The sequence below is a fragment of the Salmo trutta genome, chromosome 30 (assembly GCF_901001165.1).
Source record: "Salmo trutta chromosome 30, fSalTru1.1, whole genome shotgun sequence".
NCBI lineage: Eukaryota > Metazoa > Chordata > Actinopteri > Salmoniformes > Salmonidae > Salmo > Salmo trutta.
Genome location: NC_042986.1, coordinates 4,269,994 through 4,291,548, shown reverse-complemented (window position 1 = coordinate 4,291,548; position 21,555 = coordinate 4,269,994). Strand labels below are relative to the sequence as shown.

Genomic DNA, 21,555 nt, shown 5'->3' with positions numbered 1-21,555 from the left:
CCACATTTTCTAGAACCACAGGTAAGCACTATTTTATTTAACCTTTATTTAGCTAGGCAAGTCAGTTAAGAACAAATTCGTATTTACAATGACAGCCTACACAGCCTGGATTCGAACCAGGGTGTCTGTAGTGACACCTCTAGCACTAGAGATACAGTGCCTTAGACTGCTGCGCCAATCGGGAGCACTAACAGTGCATGGGCTTTATTTATCTTCAGATGCTTATACACAGTAGCCATGTTTGAAATCTGCATTGCCTACTACTTACATAATCTGCATACTGTGTACTTATCATACTACGTACTATTTAGCACGTACTGTTTAGTAAAAGGTATGCAGTGCCCCACGGCCGAAATACATACTTTTGGTGTGTTCAAGACAACTGGGAATTCGGAAACAAAACAAGCTCAGACTGGGAAAAATCGTGACGTCGGTGATGTTAAGGTCGGAGAAGTCAGAGCTCTAGGATGATGACGAGTTTCTGGCTTGTAATACCGAGTTGGATGACTGGAAAGAAAATATTTTCGCAGTCGGAGCCCCCCAAAAAATCTGAGTTCCCTGTTGTCTTGTTGCACCCAGTTATGGCTTCATATGAACGGTAAAATAACCTTTGTAGCCCCACCCAGTGACCTTTCGAGTTGTTTTGGGCTAACGACATACACCACATTACCAAAAGTATGTGGACACCTGCTCGTCGAACATCTCATTCCAAAATCATGGGCATTAATATGGAGTTGGTCCCCCTTTGCTGATATAACAGCCTCCACTCTTCTGGGAAGGCTTTCCACTAGATATTGGAAGATTGCTGCAGGGACTTGCTTCCATTCAGCCACAAGAGCATTAGTGAGGTCGGGCACCGATGTTGGGCGATTAGGCCTGGCTCACAGTCGGCATTCCAATTTATCCCAAAGGTGCTCGATGGGGTTGAGGTCAGGGCTCTGTGCAGGCCAGTCAAGTTCGACCACACCGATCTCGACAAACCATTTCTGTATGGACCTTGTGGATGGGGGCATTGTCATGCTGAAACAAGAAAGGGCCTTCCCCAAACTGTTGCTACAAAGTTGGAAGCACAGAATTGTCTAGAATGTCATTGTATGATGTAGCACTGGAACTAAGGGCCTAGACCAAACCATGAAAAACAGCCCTAGACCATTATTCCTCCTCCACCAAACTTTACAGTTGGCACTATGCATTGGGGCAGGCAGCGTTTACCTGGCATCCACCAAACCCAGATTCGTCCATCGGATTGCCAAATGGTGAAGTGTGATTCATCACTCCAGATAACGAGTATCCACTGCTTCAACGTCCAATGGCGTCAAACTTTACACCACTCCAGACGACGCTTGGCATTGCGCATGGTGATCTTAGGCTTGTTTGCGGCTGCTCGGCCATGGAACCCCATTTCATGAAGCTCCCGACAAACAATTATTTTGCTGACGTTGCTTCCAGAGGCAGTTTTGAACCCGGTAGTGAGTGTTGCAACTGAGGACAGGCGATTTTTACGCGTTTCAGCACTCGGCGGTCCCACTCTGTGAACTTGTGTGGCCTACCACTTCACAATAACAGCACTTACAGCAGAAATTTGATGAACTGACATCGGTGGCATGTTGAAAGTCACTGAGCTCTTCAGTAAGGCCATTCTACTACCAATGTTTGTCTATGGAGATTACATGGCTGTGGCTCGATGTTATACACCTGCCAGCAATGGGTGTGGCTGAAATAGAATCCACTAAATTGAAGGGGTGTCCACATACTTTTGTATATATAGTGTATTTGGCGTAAGCTTGTACCGCAGGCCTACTACATATGTATCAATTGAAGAGTCACCTGAAGACTGAGAGGAATGGGAGAGGCAGAAGAGGAATACAATGCTGAGGCCTCGTAATGAGGAAGACTGGCTACTCTGAACTGTGTGTGGTGAGCTTTCTGGTGCTCAGAGCTGCTGAGGCATCACCCAAGTGGGTGCCACACATTGTGAAGGAGAAGTCCAGTGGCTACACGACTCAGGCTGGTTCCCAGAGTAGCCCTCCACAAGATGGTAATTTCTTCTGCCGTGTTCGCCAATGCCTGGTATTGTCATGTGACCCTGTAAACAGTTTGAAAACAAGCCCTGGTATTTACAACAAGTAGCTAGCTAGCTAACTAGGCTAATCTTAAATATTAAGCTGTTGCTCAACAGCAAGCAAGTAATCCTGTAGATAATCTTACTGTTCAAACAGGTATAACTTCTAGTCCTACTAAAGCACATAGATAGCTAGCTAGCTAAAGGCATGGCAGGCAGCAGGCTGCAGATCTGTTTTAAAAGATGTAATGTTACAATGACATAGTCGTGATAATTTTAAGGAGAACAAAAATGACTTATGTTTGAACATCACTGCAAAAGCTTCGCTATTCACCATCTTCCAAGTTGTGTTGTTGTTTACTTCAAGATATCTAACTTTCAAAACACCCCCCCTTCCAATGCATAGTGGCTGTGAAATTCCTGAACAATTTGCAGCGAATTCTACTAGATGAAAAGCCGAAATTAGTAAAAACAATCCGGGCATTTAAAGTATACCCAATTTTCGAAATGTCACATAGTATTAAACACTCTTTTTTTCGTGTACACAAACGGCTTACTAAATAGGATGCAAGTATGGGTAGTCGGACACGGCCAGTATCAAACGCACCACTTGTGTCACCACAAAACTCTATAAAAAACTATTGGAAAATTAAGTAATCAAAAATGTAATGTTCGTGAATAAGAAGAGTTTCATACTTTTGTGGTTTAATTTCCCTTTCGTGAAGGACCTTATGCAAGAGGAGGAAACGTCAGCCATATGCGATTGACAGTAACTCACGCATCAAAGAGGCTCATCTCACTTGCCGCTCGACAGTGCAGTGTTGTGATTGATCCCTGTGGCACTCTATCCATCTATATCGGGACTATAATTTATATTTCATACCATAATTTCCAAATAACAAGTTTGGCATTTTAAGGCTATTCAGGAGCATGAATACCTTTCATAGACTAGGGCAGTGGAGTGCTTTACCTACAGTATGTGGCACTGGTATGACAGGATATTGGGATGAAATTAGTAGACAAAAAATACAGTAGCAGCATACGGTCATGGCGGATATGTCTGCCTGTATTTATTGCAAGGCTGTATAGTACCTCAACCCCCACACTTCTCTTTATCAGATATAATATAACCTTCCTAATTGAGGTGTAGAACAAGTAGGCAAACAGGTGAACACAGGGAAAGTGTTCATAGGGTAAGTGGACCACATTTTTATCGTGTGATTTCAAGATTTATAGTGGGTTGGATATCGATAAATTATCTCAGATGCTGTGTTGTAACTGTAATTCGCAAGCTAGAGAAATAGTAGGACCCAAAAGTTTCATAACAGTCCCTTTATACTATAATGGCCTTTGATCATACTTTCCAAAAAGTGGGCGAGACTGATAACAGTGCGTTTTCCGATTTTTTTGTATAATGCAGCACCACAGGGGCAAGAGTCAAGTGACTAAGGGAAATCAAACTGGACAGAAAAGGTGCAGTTGCATAACATGGAAGGAGGCATCAATTCAGTTTGTCTGTCTGTGTCTGTCAGTCTGTCTGTGCAAGATAGAACGAGAGAAATTCTCAATAGTTTAGTGTCCAATAGTTTTTTTTATTATTATTATTATTATTTTGTTTTATTTAACTAGACAAGTCAGTTAAGAACAAATTCTTATTTACAATGACGGCCTACCCCGGCCAAACCCGGATGACCTATGGGACTCCCAATCACGGCCGGTTGTGATTGTAAATTGTAAATGTTTTCTCCAAGAAACAATGACTAGCCAAAAGGCTATTTACAGGATATAGACTTTGTTGTTTAAGATTGATGCTCCCACACAGGTACTGATTTCCTTGAGTCATTTTTATTCATCCCCTAAATTACAACCTCTAGTGGTTAGGGTTAATCAGCAAATACCTTGAAGGACAAATCAAAAACAAAGAAAAACTAAATCACACACACACACACAGCGCTAAAGCTCCCCAGATGAGGTCTATTGACGAATTGGAATAAGTAACAGTGTCCCTCAGTCATAGCCATAGCCCCAGCTTTAAACACAAAATCTAAACACAACCAGATGACAGGGCTCACATAATATGCTCCACGGTGAGGACTCAGCCAGCCACCTTACAAGACAACCATCCAGCCAAGCCACTTCCTTGCTGGAAATATGGCCCAGAGTCATTAACAGGCTGAAGTTCCCCTCTGTTTTACCCCTGTGAGGCATTATCCCAGCCACCAAAAAGTCACTGGAAAAAGCTGTAACTGTACTGAGTGGCTGTAGCTAGCTACCCCTGTTGTGACTGACTGCCCCTTGAAGTCATAAGAACTGTGAGCTCTTTCTATACTGGCTATAGATTGGGCTCAAGCATCTTTTTCTGATTCTCCTGGAGATTTTTCCACTCAGACCCAGAATTTGAGGTTGTTCCCTGGCTGCCATTGTTACCTTAGGTTTATAAGAGACCAGGGGCTTTAGACTTTTGTTAAGTGCTTTGAGACACAGGGCTTAGTAGAAACCACAATGAAAATCAAATGTAATCGTACTGCACAGACCAAATTCATGCAATCCTTTTTTTCACTAAACATACAGAGCCCATCTAATTTGACCACACATGTCCAGATAGTCCCTAAAGACAGAGCTCAGCCCTTTATTATGTAATATTTGTGTTGTGGAGAAATGATCAGGCAGGAGACGGGAGTACAGTTCGTTTTCGTTTAGTCAAAACCCCTTGTGCTCTACAGCCCCCGGCACACAAGTGAGCATGTGCATTTCCTATTAGGTGTAGTAACGTAACACTGCCGTGATACATTACTGCTTAGTAACAGCATAGTAACTAATATAAACAGATGTAGATCCCAGATACTACATATTACAAAAAAACAGAGTCTTCGGTCCTATTGTCGTTTATCATGTCAGAAAATAACAAATCATACAGTTAAATTAAACCGTTGGCGGGCAACCATTCAATATTTCTAGTCATGGTAAAAGTATTCAGTTACCTGGGCTAATCAGAAACATTGACTAAGTGTTGCCTCTTGGCTCTCATGATTAATATAACTAAGGTAGAACCCCTGTAATTGAACACTGGAGGGAATCACTACACTCAAGGAAAGAGTGGCACGAACAGCTTACCATGTTACATAAATCATGGTTGAAAATATAGGTGAATCATCTTGAGGGTCAGTCTATATTGTGTGATAAAAAATATGTATAAATTACAGTTGCTTTGATTTGATACATTGCTTTACCAATTTAAAAGTGTATCATACATACAAGTATTGAGAGACTTAACTTTTACAAAAGCAAGACATGCTGAACTCTCTGGTCCATTAAAGCATCCACATAGAGAAACAAAACACTATTATTCTCACGCAATCGTCTTGTTTTTTCTATACCACTGAGTAGATTGGCTTTTGGTTTTAATGAGACACAATATAATCCTCAAGAAAAATGTTGTCAATTCTGCCACAGACCATAAAGTGTGTGTGAAGGAGAGAAAGACAGAATTACTGAACCTAATCTGCAGTAATCAGGAAAGTATCTGTCACGTCCTGACCAGTAAAAGGGGTTATTTGTTATTGTAGTTTGGTCAGGGCGTGGCAGGGGGTGTTTGTTTTGTGTGGTTCGGTTTTTTTTATGTTCTACATTTTCTATTTCTATGTGTGTATCTAGTTCTTTTATTTCTATGTTGGGGTTTTGGTAGGATCTCCAATTAGAGGCAGCTGGATGTCGTTTCCTCAAATTGGAGGCCATATTTAGTTGGGTTAGTTTTCTGGGTGGTTGTTTCCTGTATAGTCTGTGCACCTTACGGGACTGTTTTCGTCGTTTGTTTTGTTTAAGTGTTTTTCCTTCAATAAATAAGAAGATGATCAATATATCCTCTGCATTTTGGTCCACTCCTTGCGACGACCGTGACAGTATCCTCTTAGGACTAATAGTGGCAAAAGTTTGACAGAAAAACCTGTACAAAATTACACAACATTGTGCTTTTGTTAGAGTTATATTAAAAATCAGTTTGGGGAAATTAGGGATCAGGTTCCATTGAATTGAGGTGCAGTTTTTCAGATTGAGTATTGCGCACATATTTTTCAGATTGAGTATTTCTTCAATGTGTTTTACATAATCATGGTGGAAACTGTACACACACGCAGTGGACGGTTTTCAGTTCAACACTCAAAATAGGTTTATTGACAAAGAAGTGCCCTGGAGCTCTTTCAGGTTGAGGAGTCTCTGGAACTTCCCATCCTGATGATACGACCTCTTCAAAGCCCCATTATAATTGTTCATCTGCAGCTTGGCTTGGTTTTCTGGCAGTATCGACTTCACCTTGTCTGTAATGTATCGGCTTCACCTTCGATAATGACCACTGACAAAAAAACTGGAAAGTGACAGCACATTCTATGCTAGTGGGCGATTTTGTCTAGACTTTTCACCAAGGTTCAGGTCGAGAGCCAAGAATTGCACGTGTAGGCCACGCCTGAATCAGGAGGAGCAGCATGTGAGGAGAGGAAAAGTTATTTGAAGTGGTCTTTAAAGAGACTTCAAGCAATGGGCAGTGTCGGCTTCCTTGATGGGGGAGGCATGGGGGGGGGGGGGCAGATACAGATGGACCTGATCCATCTGCCAGAAAGAGAAAACAAAGCCTCCACAATGCACTCCTTCAAAATATGCTGAAGAAATTATACGGTGACAGAGATATGTTCTGTTGTTTGAGTCCGACGACACTGCCCTTTCGCCCCTCTGAAATTGCAGTGTTATTGGGGGAAGCTATGGCAAGCACTGGTTGATAGCTATATAGCAGGGCTGGAGTCAGATAAGGCAATCCCTCTAATGAGGCTAGAAGAATACAGACTGAATCCCTAGATCGTGAGTCCACAAACTAACATTGGGTTTCTTAATATAATGGTTGCCTTTTGGTGTTAGACTCCTTGACTCTGTTAACCCTATCAGTCCCGAGACCCCAGCAAAAATCGGCTTTTCATTTATCTTATTTCTATCTGCATGTCCAGCATTTATATTTAGCCTCAAAATTAAGTGTTTTACCATTTTCTTTTCAGGACAACCCGGGTTACAAGTAGAACACAAAACAATGTGATATAAACAGTTGCATCCATGAGTTTTATTGATAAATGTCAATGAAAAAAAGATCTGCCAAAGCAAAAACCTGATAATAATGTATTTATATGAATGCTTTAAGTACAGAAATGACTTGTTCAGTGGGAAATTAATATCCAAATAGTCAGTGACAACTGTGTGGAGTTTGTGACAGTAACCATGTGAGCTTATTACAGTATTACAGACACTGTCCTTGGATTTCCTATTATCCTCTATGTAGAAGAGCCACTTGCTTTCTAACGACTCTTGTATAGCTTGTGAGCGTCATAGAGCAAAACATGTTCCATGTGTGTGTGTGTGTGTCTCAGCTTTTCATAGATAGTAATTTAATAAGCCATTCGGACTCTACAGTTATTTTTGCAAAAAGACCTGGCCTCGGGCCCTTTCGGGATCCGCCTTTGGCTCACAAACACCACTCACTCAGCCCCCACTAATCGCAGAAAAAACAGACGAATCCAATGGTACAACCCAGAATTCTGTAGCTCAATCACACGTTTAAAAGAGGTTAGAAGTGCAAATCGGTGGGACTCATTGGGTTAAGGCTTTCAAAATGTTCCAAGAGTGCGGAAAGTGGAAAAGTGAAAGCTGTTTGACATGTCTCTGGCCGTGGTACATATTCATATATGGTTAGATCAGAATATCCATCATAATCATTGGCCTCTACAGAGAATTAAGTCAAAACCACAAGTCCAAATTACCATCTCCATCGATGGTTTAGAAAAGGGCAGATTTAGCAAGCTAGCTAGTGCAGGACATCACCACAAGCAGACAACCTACATGTTTTTTTGAAAATTACGTTTTGCAAGGAAATGATTTGATTGGTCAGAAGCCAAAACTAAACTGGCCTCTCTTGGGGGGTGTTTTTCTGCACCAGGACAACCCACAGTTAAGCTCAGCTCAATGCTGATTGGCTAATTTTTTTATAATTGTTTTATCAAGCGATGCCAAACGCTTGCTGGCAGTGACCTACTTGGTGTGTTAACAGCTGACTGCTCATAACTTACAGATAGTTGTTGATACATCAACCAGGATCAAGAGGCAGGGACATTTGTGACTTGTTTTGGTAATCAGTGACTGTATTTGAGGGGGAATGGTTTAATCTCTTTTCTGAATGTTTACAGTATGTTTATGATCTGTGTATTAATATTATTCGTATCAGAAATCCATTCGCATTGCTAGCTATAGCCTAAAGTGATTATTGTATTTCATCAGTGGTGTAAAGTACTTAAGTAAAAATACTTTAACGTACTGCTTAAGTAGTTGTTTTGGGTACCTGTACTTTACTATTTACTTCACTTCATTCCTAAAGAAAATAAATGTACTATTTACTCCTTAAATTTTCCCTGACACCCAAAAGTACTCGTTACATTTTGACAGGAAAATGGTCCAACTCACACACTTGTCAAGAGAACATCCCTATTGCCTCTGATCTAGCGGACTCACTAAACACAAATGCTTTGTTTTTAAATTATGTCTGAGTGTTGGAGTGTGCTTCTGGCTATCCGTCAATAAAAAATAAAATAAATAATTGTTCCTTAATATAAGGAATTTTAAATGGTTGATATTTTTAAGTACATTTTAGCAATTCCATTTACTTTTGATACTTATATACACTTAAAACCAAATACTTTTAGACTTTTACTCATAGTATTTTACTGGGGGTTGCTTTTAATTCAAAATGTATTCAATATTTTTATCTGGCAAGTGACCATTTCACTGTACCATTTACACCTTCTGTATCCTGTGCATGTCACAAATGCACTTTGATTTTATTTGATATAGTGGGTGTTCACCAGAGATGGGAATGTGAAGAACAACATGACCTGCACCAAGGTCAGATTCAGATATAGGCCAAGGACTAGATAAACTGCATTTTTAAGTGGAGTTTTTTCCTCATTGTAGGCTACTACTTAAACCACTTTTAATCTTGAAATCTTTGCTTTATTACTATACCACCTTACTCACTCTGTTCAGCACATGGCCTCACATGTGAATCCTTAAAGAGATGGGTGGGGCTAAGGCCTAAGAGGGTGTGAACGATGCTGAATAGGTGTAGACAAGAAGAGCTCTCCAGTAGGTGTACCAAAACATTTTCTCAAACCTTTATCAACTTTCATAGCAGAATTACTTCCCCATTGTTTCTCAACTGCAATGTATGATATACCATTTTGTAGCTCTGAGTCTCTACCTACATCCAATGTAAAAAAACACAAGAAAAACATTTGCTACATGAGGTCGAATGGAGCCGGTCGGTCGGGATCATAGGCAGCGAGTGAGTTTCAAGATAGTGGAAAATAATTTGCTGTATAAAAATGCACCTTTTATAATAAAGCTTTCCATGCATCATCGCATTTGCATACTTATGTAAGAGCTGTTCATTGCATGGCTGAGTGCATATAGCAGAGTAGGCCTAGGCTAAACAACAGCCTACGTTTTTTCTTTCTTTGCATGGGAAAAAATGTGTCTTTTTATAAACACATTTCATGTAGTTCTACAAAACTTTTTATGACTGGAGGCATTAGCAGAATATTTGTTTTAGATATTTTTTAAATGTAACCTTTATTTATCTAGGAAAGTCAGATAAAGAACAAATTCTTATTTACAATGACGGCCAATGTCACGACTTCTGCCGAAGTCGATGCCCCTCCTTGTTTGGGTGGTGCTCGGCGGTCGACGTCACCGGTCTTCTAGCCATCATTGATCCATTTTTCATTGGTTTTGTCTCGTCTTCCTACACACCTGGTTCCAATCCCATTCATTCCATGTGTATTTAACCCTGTTTCCCCTCATGTCCTTGTCAGAGATTGTTTGTTGTTATGTGCTCGTGTATTGGTGCGCGACGGGTTATTCTACCCATGTACGTTGTTTTTTGGAGTTTGTTTTATCTTAATTAAACTACTCCAGTTACACCAAGTTGGTTTCTCCTGCGCTTGACTTCCCTGCCACCTACACACACACACGACAATGACAGCCAACCCCAGCCAAACCCGAACGATGCTGGGCCAATTGTGCGCCACCCAATGGGACTCCCAATCACGGCCGGTTGTGATACAGCCTGGAATCGAACCAGGGTCTGTAATGATGCCTCTTGCAACGTCAGAGCGGCATAGACTAAGATACAGTAGATTAGTAGAATAGAATACCGGTCAAAAGTTTTAGAACACCTACTCATTCAAGGGTTTTGATTTATTTTTACTGTTTTATACATTGTAGAATAATAGTGAAGACATCAAAAATCTGAAATAACCCATATGGAATCATGTAGTAACCAAAAAAGTGTTAAAATATATTTTGATTTGTTTATATTAGACATTCTTCAAATAGTCACCCTTTACCTTAATTAATGACAGCTTTGCACACTCTTGGCATTCTCTCAACCAGCTTCATGAGGTAGTCACCTAGAATGCATTTCAATTAACAGGTGAGCCTTGTTAAAAGTTAATTTGTGTATCACCGCCTGGTACAGCAACTGCACCGCCCACAACTGCAAAGCTCTTCAGAGGGTGGTGCGGTCTGCCAAACGCATTACCGGGAGAAAACTTCCCGCCCTCCTGAACACCTACAGCACCCGATGCCATAGGAAGGCCAAAAATATCATCAAATACATCCACAGGTACACCTCCAATTGACTCAAATGATGTCAATTAGCCTAACAGAAGCTTCTAATGCCATGACATCATTTTCTGGAATTTTCCAAGCTGTTTAAAGGCACAGTCAACTTAGTGTATGTAAACTCCTGACCCACTGGAATTGTGATACAGTGAATTATGAGTGAAATAATCTGTCTGTATACAATTGTTGGAAAAATTACTTGTGTCATGCACAAAGTAGATGTCCTAACCGACTTGCCAAAACTATAGTTTGTTAACAAGAATTTTGTTTACAAAAACGAGTTTTAATGACTCCAACCTAAGTGTATGTAAACTTCTGACTTCAACAGTATTTATTTATTTTCTTCTTGGGGGGAATGTGGGAGGGGTCTTGGATGTTTGAAGGACAGCTATTGGGGAATTGTGGGGGGATCTTGGAGGGTTCTGGTTCACTTTTATTGGCCTGGTGGGAGATCTTTCAATGTGCCCTTGAGCAGGGCATTGACCCCGGATGCTTCTGTGTGTCGCTCTGAATGGGAGTCTGTTTGATGACTGGTGTGGTGTAGTTGTTGAGTGGCTTCACTGCAAGTATATTGTACGTTTTGGATATTCAATAAAATAATATACATTTTATACAACTCACCTTGTGTTCCTTATTCCTGTAAAGAAGAAGATTTGTCTTATCCTTGTGAGATAATCCTTGATTTTGTGGGAGTGTTGGAGAAGAGAAATTACCTCAATAGAGAACTTTGTTCAATGTAACAAAACCTGTTCCCGACTCGTTTATTCCACCTTTCCTTCCCAACCATTGCTGGCAGCAGTGCAGCTGCATTGTGAATTCACGTGGAATTTCCTGAAAATGTAGTATTTATTTTTTTCTACTTTTTTTTGTCCTTTTTCTCCCCAATTTCATGATATCCAATTACGATCTTGTCTCATCGCTGCATCTCCCCAACAGGCTCAGGTGAGGCGAAGGTTGAGTCATGTGTCCTCCGAAACATGACTCACCAAACCGCGCTCTTTAACACCCACCCGCTTAACCCAGATGCCAGCCGCACCAATGTGTCGGAGAAAACACCGTTCAACTGATGATCGAGGTCAGCCTGCAGGCGCCCAGCCCACCACAAGGACTCGCTAGAGCGCGATGAGTCAAGTAAAGCCCCCCCGGCCAAACCCTCCCCTGATCCGGACGATGGTGGGCCAATTCTGCGCCGCCCTATGGGACTCCCGGTCACGGCCGGTTGTGGCACAGCCTGGGAACCCGGGTCTGTAGTGACGCCTCAAGCACTGCGATGCAGTGCCTTAGACCACTGCGCCATTCGGGAGGCCCCTATCGTTTTAACGGAAACTGCTAGAAAAATAAAATACAGTTTAAACGTTCCATTTGTCATATCCCAAAGCACAAAAGCAATGTTTGTTTGGCTCATTTGGTAGGTCTATTCATGTAGGCTACAAATTAACACAAAACAGCTACACAGTTAGAAAACTAGTACCACATTGATGGCCAGTAACATTCTCCTGCATGTTTTTGCAAGTGTTAATTTGGCGTGTTAAAGGGCCACTGAGATGTCAGCCGGAGAAGCTATTCCATCTCTGTTTACGTTGTGTTGTTAACACATTTGGACCCCCCCATCAGGGTCAGGAGCCTCGGCAAAACTGGCAAATTGGTCAAAGGTATAAGTGTATTTTTTCCTTTCTGTATGTTAACCAATTGATCACACTTTTTCACTTTGATTTTGAGCAAGGTAAATAAAAAGTGCACTCAGAAATTCTATACTTAGGTCAACCAAAATACAAATGGGATTGGAGAAAAGAGTATGATTTAAGAAGACATTTAACCAGGGCCTTTTTGCAAATGCACCCACATCGACTACAATTTAGTTCAGAGAGATCAGGGAGAACCCACAACTATGGAACCAGATTTCATTTTAATTTACCAGAAGTCATAAAAGTCGGGATGACTTCTCTTTCCCCGGCACATTGTCACTCACCATGTCTTTGAAGACAAGCCGTAGACCACCGCTCATTGAGATAAGAAAACAGGGGGCTCAGACGAGGATACAGAATAATGTATTTTTTTCTTCTCCCTGTACCCTCTGTTCTGTTGCGTCTACCGTTTTGAAACTGGGTGGTGACTTGGCGGTAAGTACCTGGCTCCTGTCCACCATGCTCTAATCCACACCACCTGGAAGCCATGGCAGTGTGAGCCACCAGACCCGCCAGTGGCATGCAAGGCTTGGAGCTTTCCGCTCAGACACTTGGTGGATGCCCAGGCGCATACTGAGGCACTCATTGTAGTGGAATATGGAACCATTTATTGTAGATTTTAGTGGGTCAGGTCATGTTATTCACATTTAACAAACAAAATGTGCAGAACATTGAACAGCATCCTCACATGGGGCATTCTGTACATCCTGTTCCTTCTGCTTCATTTGAATAAATGATAAAACTGTAAGCACCACTAAAGAAGACAAATAGCCCTCGGAGATAAAAAAAAAGAAGATCCCAGTGTATTTGAAAAGCACACCATATTAATACACTTCCAAATGGATCAATACATTTATAAAGTATATACCTACACTTTCAGCTTATCAATACACTGTCAATAGATTTCTACACTGGCTCCACTACCACCTGGCAGTTAGGTTGATATTGATCTGGAAGAGAGAATAAACAGTAACTACACACTCCCTGTTTGCAATTAAAATAAATAGCTACCCCTATTTATTTTAGCTAACGATGTTATCCAAGTTTCTAGAAATCTTTCATCCATATAGCTACAGTATGGACTACATATCTGCTTGGCATTGGCTCAGTACAAACCAAAAGAGAATTAGCGAAACATTCACATCACCACCAAATTGGTGGAATCATAGCAAAGGCAGAAGGTAAGGGACAGGTAATTTAATATTTATTTTATACTGAACAAAATATAAATGCAACTATTTCTTTGATTCTACTGTGTTACAGTTCATAAGGAAAATCAGTCAATTTAAATTAATTAATTAGATCCTAATCTAAGGATTTCACATGACAGGAATACAGACATGCATCTACTGGTCACAGATACTTTACGGAATGGACCTCACAATTGGCCTCAGGATCTCGTCATGGTATTTTTGTGCATTCAAATTGCCATTGATAAAATGCAATTGTGTTCGTTGTCCGTTCAGGAGTAAAAATGTGCTTTATATTAGTCACATAATAAGTGAAGAAGAATCAGATGTACAAATGAAAACATTTGTTTTTGCTTTTTCTACCAGTACAACATGCACCATAATACAATATCTACCATAAGCTGCCTCCAACATCATTTTAGAGAATTAGGCAGTATGACCAACTGGCTTCAACCGCAGCCCACGTGTAACCACGCCAGCCCAGGACCTCCACATCCGGCTTCTTCACTTATTATGTGACTTGTTAAGCACATTTTTCCTCCTGAACTGATTTAGGCTTGCCATAACCAAGAGGTTGAATACTTATTGACGAGACATTTAAGCTTTTCATGTTGTATTAATTTGGAAAAATGTCAAAAAACATCATTCCACTTTGACGTTATGGGGTATTGTGTGTAGGTCTCAATTGAGATTTTGTGTCACTGATTTAGGCTGTAACAATAAAATGTGAAAAATCAAGGGTTGTGAATACTTTCTGAAGGCACCATATTTTCATGAAATAAACACACACCACCCGGTTTATTAGGTACACCAACCCGTTCACAAAAATGGATTGCTCCTACAGACAGTGAGTCACGCCAGATCCAGTATCTCAGAAACGGCTGCCCTCTTAGGCTTTCCAGAGAATAGTGCAACAAACAAAAAAACGCCCAGTCAGCGGCAGTCCTGTGGGCGAAAGAGAGAGGTCGAAGGAGAATGGCAAGAATCATGCAAGCTAACAGGCAAGCTAACTGGCGGCAAATGGGGGGTCCGACCCGGTAATAGATGGCTGTATCTAATAAATTGACCAGTGAGTGATGATTTAAAAATGTAAAAGACTGCATGGGGGCTTTAACCAATCCCTTTGGCATGTAAAAAGGCTGCTTTTATTGATGAAACTTTCCCCTGAGGGTGCTACACAACTATCATTAACAAGGACAAGTACCGTCATGTGTGAAGGCGAAACCGAAGATAAATTGTACACATACTCCTACTTTAAGCAGTTAAATCTAAGCTTGACGCAAGTATCAAAATTCATTAGCAAGGTGTGCCTCTGTAGAAAGCTGAGTCATTGAGAATGAAAGGCTGTTGAATACAAAGCCAGAGAAGGTGATATTCCACTGGTTATTACCACATGTGAAGTGTGAGCTCTTTCAGACAGGAGCCTTTGTCCTTCGCTCTTCCAGACAGGGCGAAAAAACTGTGTCCCTCTGAAACTTTCAACACAGAACAAAGAAACAAGGCACAGGGCAGAACCAACAAGAGTGAGCGAAAGTGTGTGTGTGAGTGAGTGAGTGAGTGAGTGAGTGAGTGAGTGAGTGAGTGGTGTGTGTGGGGGGGCAGTGGTGGGAAAGGCCCCTCCACCCAGAGCGTTGGAGGTTGAAGGCGGTCAGTAACTGTGAGCACAACAAAAAAAGGGGAGGGCACACGTATAGATATTTAAGATCCCCCAGCCACAGCTTTACTGAGGGAGCAAAGAGCCTGAGAAAGCAGTTGGCTAAAGGAAGCTTCACTTCAACCAGTAAGATTCCTAACTCAACTAATCCAATCCTGTTCTCTCAGTTTCTTCAAGACCTCTGGCACCGCTAAAGAATCAGACCTGACCAGGACAGCTTGCATTCAACTCGAGCAAGACAAGAAAACTCATTTTAATATAGAAAATTGTAAAGATGTCTTTGCGGACGGTGGCTCTGAGTGTTACCCTCCTGCTGCTGGTGCTGACAGAAGCGTGGGCGCAAAACCCAAGGAAGAGGCTAGCGCCACCCAAGCCTCCAAAGGCGCAGTGCTGCGATGAAGTGCGCTCCCTGAAGGTGCAGGTGGCCAACCTGACCAGCCTACTGGAGGAGCTGGGCCGCAAGCAGGAGACAGACTTGATGAACGTAGTAAGGCAGATGATCGAGCTGGACAAGCAGAATCGACAGCAGGAGTCCCGCGTCACTGAGGCCGAGAGCAAGTACTCTGAGATCAATAACCAGGTGGAGATCATGCAGCTGCAAGCCGCCCAGTCCGTCACTCAGACCACATCAGGTAAGAACCTAAGTTGTGGATATTTTAACATTTATACAAACGTCAAAGTGTTTTCTTTCCAATGGTACCAATTATATGCATATCCTTGCTTCAGGGCCTGAGCTACAGGTAGTTAACTTTGGGCACGTCATTCAGGCGGAAATGGAGGAGAAAAGGGGCCTATCCCTAAGAAGTTTATTGCTCCTCAGCAACAAAGTAAAAGAGGAACAAAACACTACTTTAGTGTGAATAAAACAATTAGTGTTGTTTTCATTAATTTCATTTTCATTTATTTGCATTGTGAAAGTTTCAACTTCAGTGAATGTGATTCTCAAACTTTTTTTAAATGGACTAATTAGGCTAGTAGGGGTAAAACACATTCTTTGTGTGAAAATAACAGCCTATGAGTAGTAGAATGCAGTAGTACAGTACAGTAGTGACTGTGACAAATGGCCAGAGTGGAAATCTGGCCAGCTCCACATGACAAACCCAATTCAGTTTACACCGAGACGATACTTCTCTCTCCCTTTCTGTCGATTGTTCCGCATCTGCTTCCAGACACTCTCCACAGGTGTAAAAAATCATATCACTAGCTGCCATACATAAAACACTGCCATAAATACTGATAGCACACACCTGCCACTTTATATAATGTTTACATACCCTACATTACTCATCTAATATGTATATACTGTACTCTATACCATCAACTGCATCTTGCCTATGACGTTCGGCCATCACTCATTCATATATATTTATGTACATATTCTTATTCATTCCTTTACACTTGTGTGTATAAAGTAGTTGTTGTGAAATTGTTAGGTTAGATTACTTGTTAGATATTACTGCATGGTCGGAACTAGAAGCACAAGCATTTTGCTACACTCGTATTAACACCTGCTAACCATGTGTATGTGACAAATAAAATTTGATTTGATTTCATGTCAGACACACAGGAAATGTGGTTGGTAAAAAAATAATCCTCTTTATGATCACATCTGTCATAGGCGTCGTAAGGATTGGACCAAGGTGCAGCGGGTAAAGTGCTCATCTTCTTAATTTATTTAAAGAACACTCAAAACAAAATAAACAAACGACGATAACAGTTCCATAAGGCTCCCAGGCTATACAGAAAATAACCACCCACCAAAACACAAGTGAAAACAAACCCAACTAAATATGGCCTCCAATTAGAGACGACAACCAGCTGCCTCTAATTGGAGGTCATTGCCAAAAACCCAACATAGAAATTGAAAAATAGATATACACATAGAAATAGAAAATATAGAACATAAACCAAAAACACCGAACCACACAAAACAAACACCCCCTGCCATGCCCTGACCAAACTACAATGACAAATAACCCCTTTTACTGGTCAGGACGTGACAACAGTCAGTCAGTCTGCAGTTAGAAAACAGAAAATCTACTTAAAAAAAGCCCCTCACAGAAATATTAGCCTACAGTTTCAGACGACTATTATTAAACAAACAACCAAAAAGGTTCAATAATATTGGTATGTTCTTTGTTAAAAAAATTACCTATAATTATCAGTTGGCGTTCCGAATCTTCGGTATTAGACAGCTGCCATCATTTGGTGGAAATGGAGACTATAGTGTGTAAACTTGTCTGGGTGTCTCGTGGTAGCTAAAAGCCATCATTTGAACTCTTAAGTGTCCCTTCAGCACGAAGTCTGTCAATAAAGACCACCTCTATTACCACCTCCAATTGTTTCCATCCGTCATCTGAACTTAACCAAACTATTAATCACAGTGGGGAGATTTAACCAGGCAGTGGGGAGATTTAACCAGGCAGTGGGGAGATTTAACCAGGCAGTGGGGACATTTAACCAGGCAGTGGGGAGATTTAACCAGGCATGTCGCAGTGTATATTTTAATACCCTATTGGCAGTAGTACATGTGATGCTGCCACAGTGAACAGAGAAGCGCTTTATAATGACTCTGCAAATTATACAGACACTGTGCAGACAGGTAAGCAGAGCAGGAAGAAAAGGAAAGATTAGAGTGGCGTTTCCACTCCAGCCTCTAGCCATGAAAACACTTGATCCCTTTTTGATGCATTGAATCCATTACTCCCCAGTGATCTCAAAGCACCACAAATGGCATCACCATACCATCACAGAAACAATAGAGAGAACTATGCAAAAAAATATAACCATGCTGTGTATAATATCCTTCTATCCAAAATTCTTTGACTTCTCTGGCAGACATCTATTCCCATTATACCGTTTGCCAATTTGCATTTTTAAAACCCACCATGAAACAGCATCTGGTTTGGCCATCTCTAATGACATAACCTTTTCTTTTCTAGATGCCATCTACGACTGTGCATCCCTGTACACCAAGAACTACAAGATCTCTGGGGAGTACAAACTGCCTGCAGATGACTTCCTGGGGACCCCTGAGATTAACGTAAGTGATAACTCTGGAACTACAAAAAAAAAGTTTTACATTCCCACATCCCTGCTACATTGAAGTCTCTGTATAATGGCAGGTCTTCTGTGACATGGAGAGCAATGGTGGTGGCTGGACGCTTATCCAGAGACGCAAGGTGGGCCTGACCTCCTTCAACCGCGACTGGAAGCAGTACAAAAATGGCTTTGGCAACATCCGCGGAGACTTCTGGCTAGGCAATGAAAACATCTTCCGTCTGACAAGGCAGCCCAGCATACTAAGGATAGAGATGGAGGTACAAAGGACCAGATAGGGTAGCCTAACTGGGAGGGTTTATCCAGGGCCAGGAGACTAAAGATACAAACACAGTAAAAAGAAAACTCATGGTCAAGTGGTAAACCTCTTGCTCCACCAAAAGTTAGAACCGTAGTTCAATATTCTCAGTTGCATAGTTTTACCACAAGATGTGCAGCAAATATCTAAATCATGTAGTGTTTCTTTTGCCTGTTCCCCAGGACTGGGAAGGCCAGACCCGCTATGCAGAGTACAGTTACTTCACAGTGAAAAATGAGTTGAACAGCTACAAACTCTTCATCGCCAACTACAGTGGAAATGCTGGGGACTCTCTGCGCTACCACAACAACACCAACTTCAGCACCAAGGGCAAGGACAACGACAAATGTGTGGACGACTGTGCTTCATTACGCAAAGGTACAACAGGGACAAAATGCTTAACTCTGGTTTAACTCACTGAATTAACACCTTCAAATGTATTTCCAATGACTGCATTTTCACCTTTTTTCCCTACAGGTGGTTACTGGTACAACTGTTGCACTGACTCCAACCTGAACGGCGTGTTCTATCGTTATGGCGACCACAGCAAGAGCACAGATGGAATCAGTTGGTACGGCTGGCACGGGCCCAACTACTCCCTGAAGAGAGTGGAGATGAAGATCCGGCCACAGAACTTTCAACCATAAACTCTTCTGACTTCAAACTCTGGATGATGCGCATGCTTCAGATTTAACCAAACCTGAGCAACCAAATTGTCTTTCCCCTTTGTTATTGTCTGGAATATGTCTATGGGTTGAATGTGTTATGTGTTTAAACATGTTTGATTGTAAATTGTAGTTCATTTTGTATTTATCATTTAAATATTTTATTTTCTTAAAAGCCTTAGCGAAGCCTCTTTACCACTGCTCCGTTAGGGTAAGTGGATGTTGCTTCCCTCTATCTAGTCTCATAGCAATAGGGTTTATTTATCAGTCATAACTCAAGCTGTGGTTAGGTTGATTACACGTATGGAGAAAAAAAATAATATATATATATATACACACACACACACACACACACAGACAAGAGATCCATCAAGTGTGTTGCAATGTACCTTTGTGAGCTACTGGATTGGGAACAACCACCCAAAGTACTTCCATCAGAAGTACATGACAGATTTTATTGTAAGAAAACAAACACTTATTTTGGAAATGTGTCTTTTGTAAAATGTGTACAGCTCTATATTATGTTGTTTGGTGGGATAGGAAATAAACATGTATTTTTAAGAAAAGGTGTGTTGCTGATGGTAGTCAATGTGGTTTATTTGTCTAGCTGTCTGTCTTACTTCAATATCATCAAATTATCCATGAACTCATCACAAGACGTCAATGGTTAGTAGGTTTGAGAAGCTACCAGTTGATCACCCTCGTGTCTCTGATCAACCAATAACCATGCCTTCAGCCACCACTGAGCTCTGACTCACAGGTCACACTGACATTCATGCCACTGGGCAAAGGTCACATAGCCAAACTCCAGGGAACAAGACCACACACACACACACACACACACACACACACACACACACACACACACACGTTTCCCACGATTGCCCATCATCATGTCAATGGCTTCTACAGCCACTCTGACAGGTCTTTACCACATTCAAAAACAATGACTTTGCAACTACCACTGAAATGGCACGTTAATGTAAGAGGTGAGGCAGTGTGCCCATGGCATACCTTAAGCTGGGTACACTGTCTGTGTATGTCCTTTAAAACAGGTGCCAAGGGCAGGATAGAGGAGATTCCAAATAAATAGTGGGTGCTTCCATTTGTGGCAGATGAGCGATATTCTTAAAAGTAAGTCCTTGGGAGCTTAGGGACAGTGATCAATGCTGAGAATAATTTAGGATTGATGTCAAATTACAGAGCCATTCTATTGTATCTGCGGAGCTTGTTTCTCCACCAGTCCAAAAAGGTTTCCACCAGAAGCAGCGGAGTGAAGCTTGGGGTCCCAAGGAGAATGTGAGGTTCCAATCCTCATTAATCTAGGAACCCTGTGGCCTGGTGTAACCTCTCGGATGTGGATGTGTATTTGGAATGCCCCTGTGCTAATGGCTGACACGCTTCATTTCTTCCAGCCATTCACTGCGAGGTCTGCCGGGGACATTTTATAGTTCATTTACAGGGTAGCCTAACTTTCTGAAAGGGTTCTGCCAAAGCCTCAGCTATTTACAGTATATCAAGATATCGTGAAGTACTGAAGGAGAATTTGTTTTAGTGCCACTTTTTCAGCGCCAGCAAAGGGACCAATCTCTAGGTCCCGTGTAGCTCAGTTGGTAGAGCATGGTGCTTATAACGCCAGGGTTGTGGGTTTGATTACCACGGGGGACCAGTATGTAAATGTATGCAATCAATACTACAAGTCTGTATAAGAGTGTCTGCTAAATGACAAAAAATTCAAAGTATCTTAAAAGTCAAATTAAGGAAATTACTAAATCAATATGAAGTCAAATAAAAACATTTGACTCCTACAGATGCAGCTTAGCAGAAACTAGGCCTATGTATTCATAAAGTGTAAAAAACAAAATAATATACAGTATAAGGCCGGAAAGCCTAAATGATAGTAAGTGCTTTTACTGTCAAGACAACATTTCAGAGTGTAGGCATATTGCATATGGATGATGTCAAGCATTGCACTCCGCTAGCATTTAGTGGCAATAAGTAATGCATAAGCAGCAAGAGCTTATTTACATGGCAAATCAACAAAAGACTTCACAGAATAGCATGTGTTTCATCAAGTGCCAAGGGATAGACACATCAAACCTGCATCAGTATCGGTTGGAAAGCATTTAGTGTTGAACCAACACACCAGTATCTCCACCATTGGTTCTATGTTGATATGCTTCATTCAGAGATAAAAAAGTGTTGGTGGGTAATAATATAACTTGTTGCAGT

The 21,555-nt window shown here is 41.3% G+C and overlaps 1 protein-coding gene and 1 pseudogene across 2 annotated transcripts; one reads left to right on the top strand and one right to left on the bottom strand.

The window, feature by feature from the left end:
• Positions 1–21,555, bottom strand: part of LOC115168846 (serine/threonine-protein kinase mTOR-like) — a 104,312-nt pseudogene that overhangs the window by 25,838 nt on the left and 56,919 nt on the right.
• Positions 14,929–19,889, top strand: LOC115168972 (angiopoietin-related protein 7). 2 transcript variants are annotated; one of them, XM_029724552.1, is made up of 6 exons: positions 14,929–15,169; positions 15,468–15,932; positions 18,243–18,343; positions 18,426–18,620; positions 18,841–19,036; positions 19,136–19,889. In XM_029724552.1, exons 2-6 carry the CDS (start codon positions 15,575–15,577, stop codon positions 19,303–19,305), a joined length of 1,020 nt encoding a protein of 339 aa, XP_029580412.1. In that variant the 5' UTR covers positions 14,929–15,169; positions 15,468–15,574; the 3' UTR covers positions 19,306–19,889. The 2 variants fall into 2 exon arrangements, with proteins under 2 accessions (XP_029580412.1, XP_029580411.1); XM_029724551.1 differs by having other exon boundaries at positions 14,960–15,932.

Coding starts and splice junctions, on each gene's coding strand:
- LOC115168972 (XM_029724552.1), top strand. CDS start 15,575: ATGTCTTTGCGGACGGTGGCTCTGAGTGTTACCCTCCTGCTGCTGGTG. Junction 18,621..18,840: donor TACTAAGGATAGAGATGGAG/GTACAAAGGACC, acceptor CCTGTTCCCCAG/GACTGGGAAGGCCAGACCCG. Junction 19,037..19,135: donor CTGTGCTTCATTACGCAAAG/GTACAACAGGGA, acceptor TTTTCCCTACAG/GTGGTTACTGGTACAACTGT.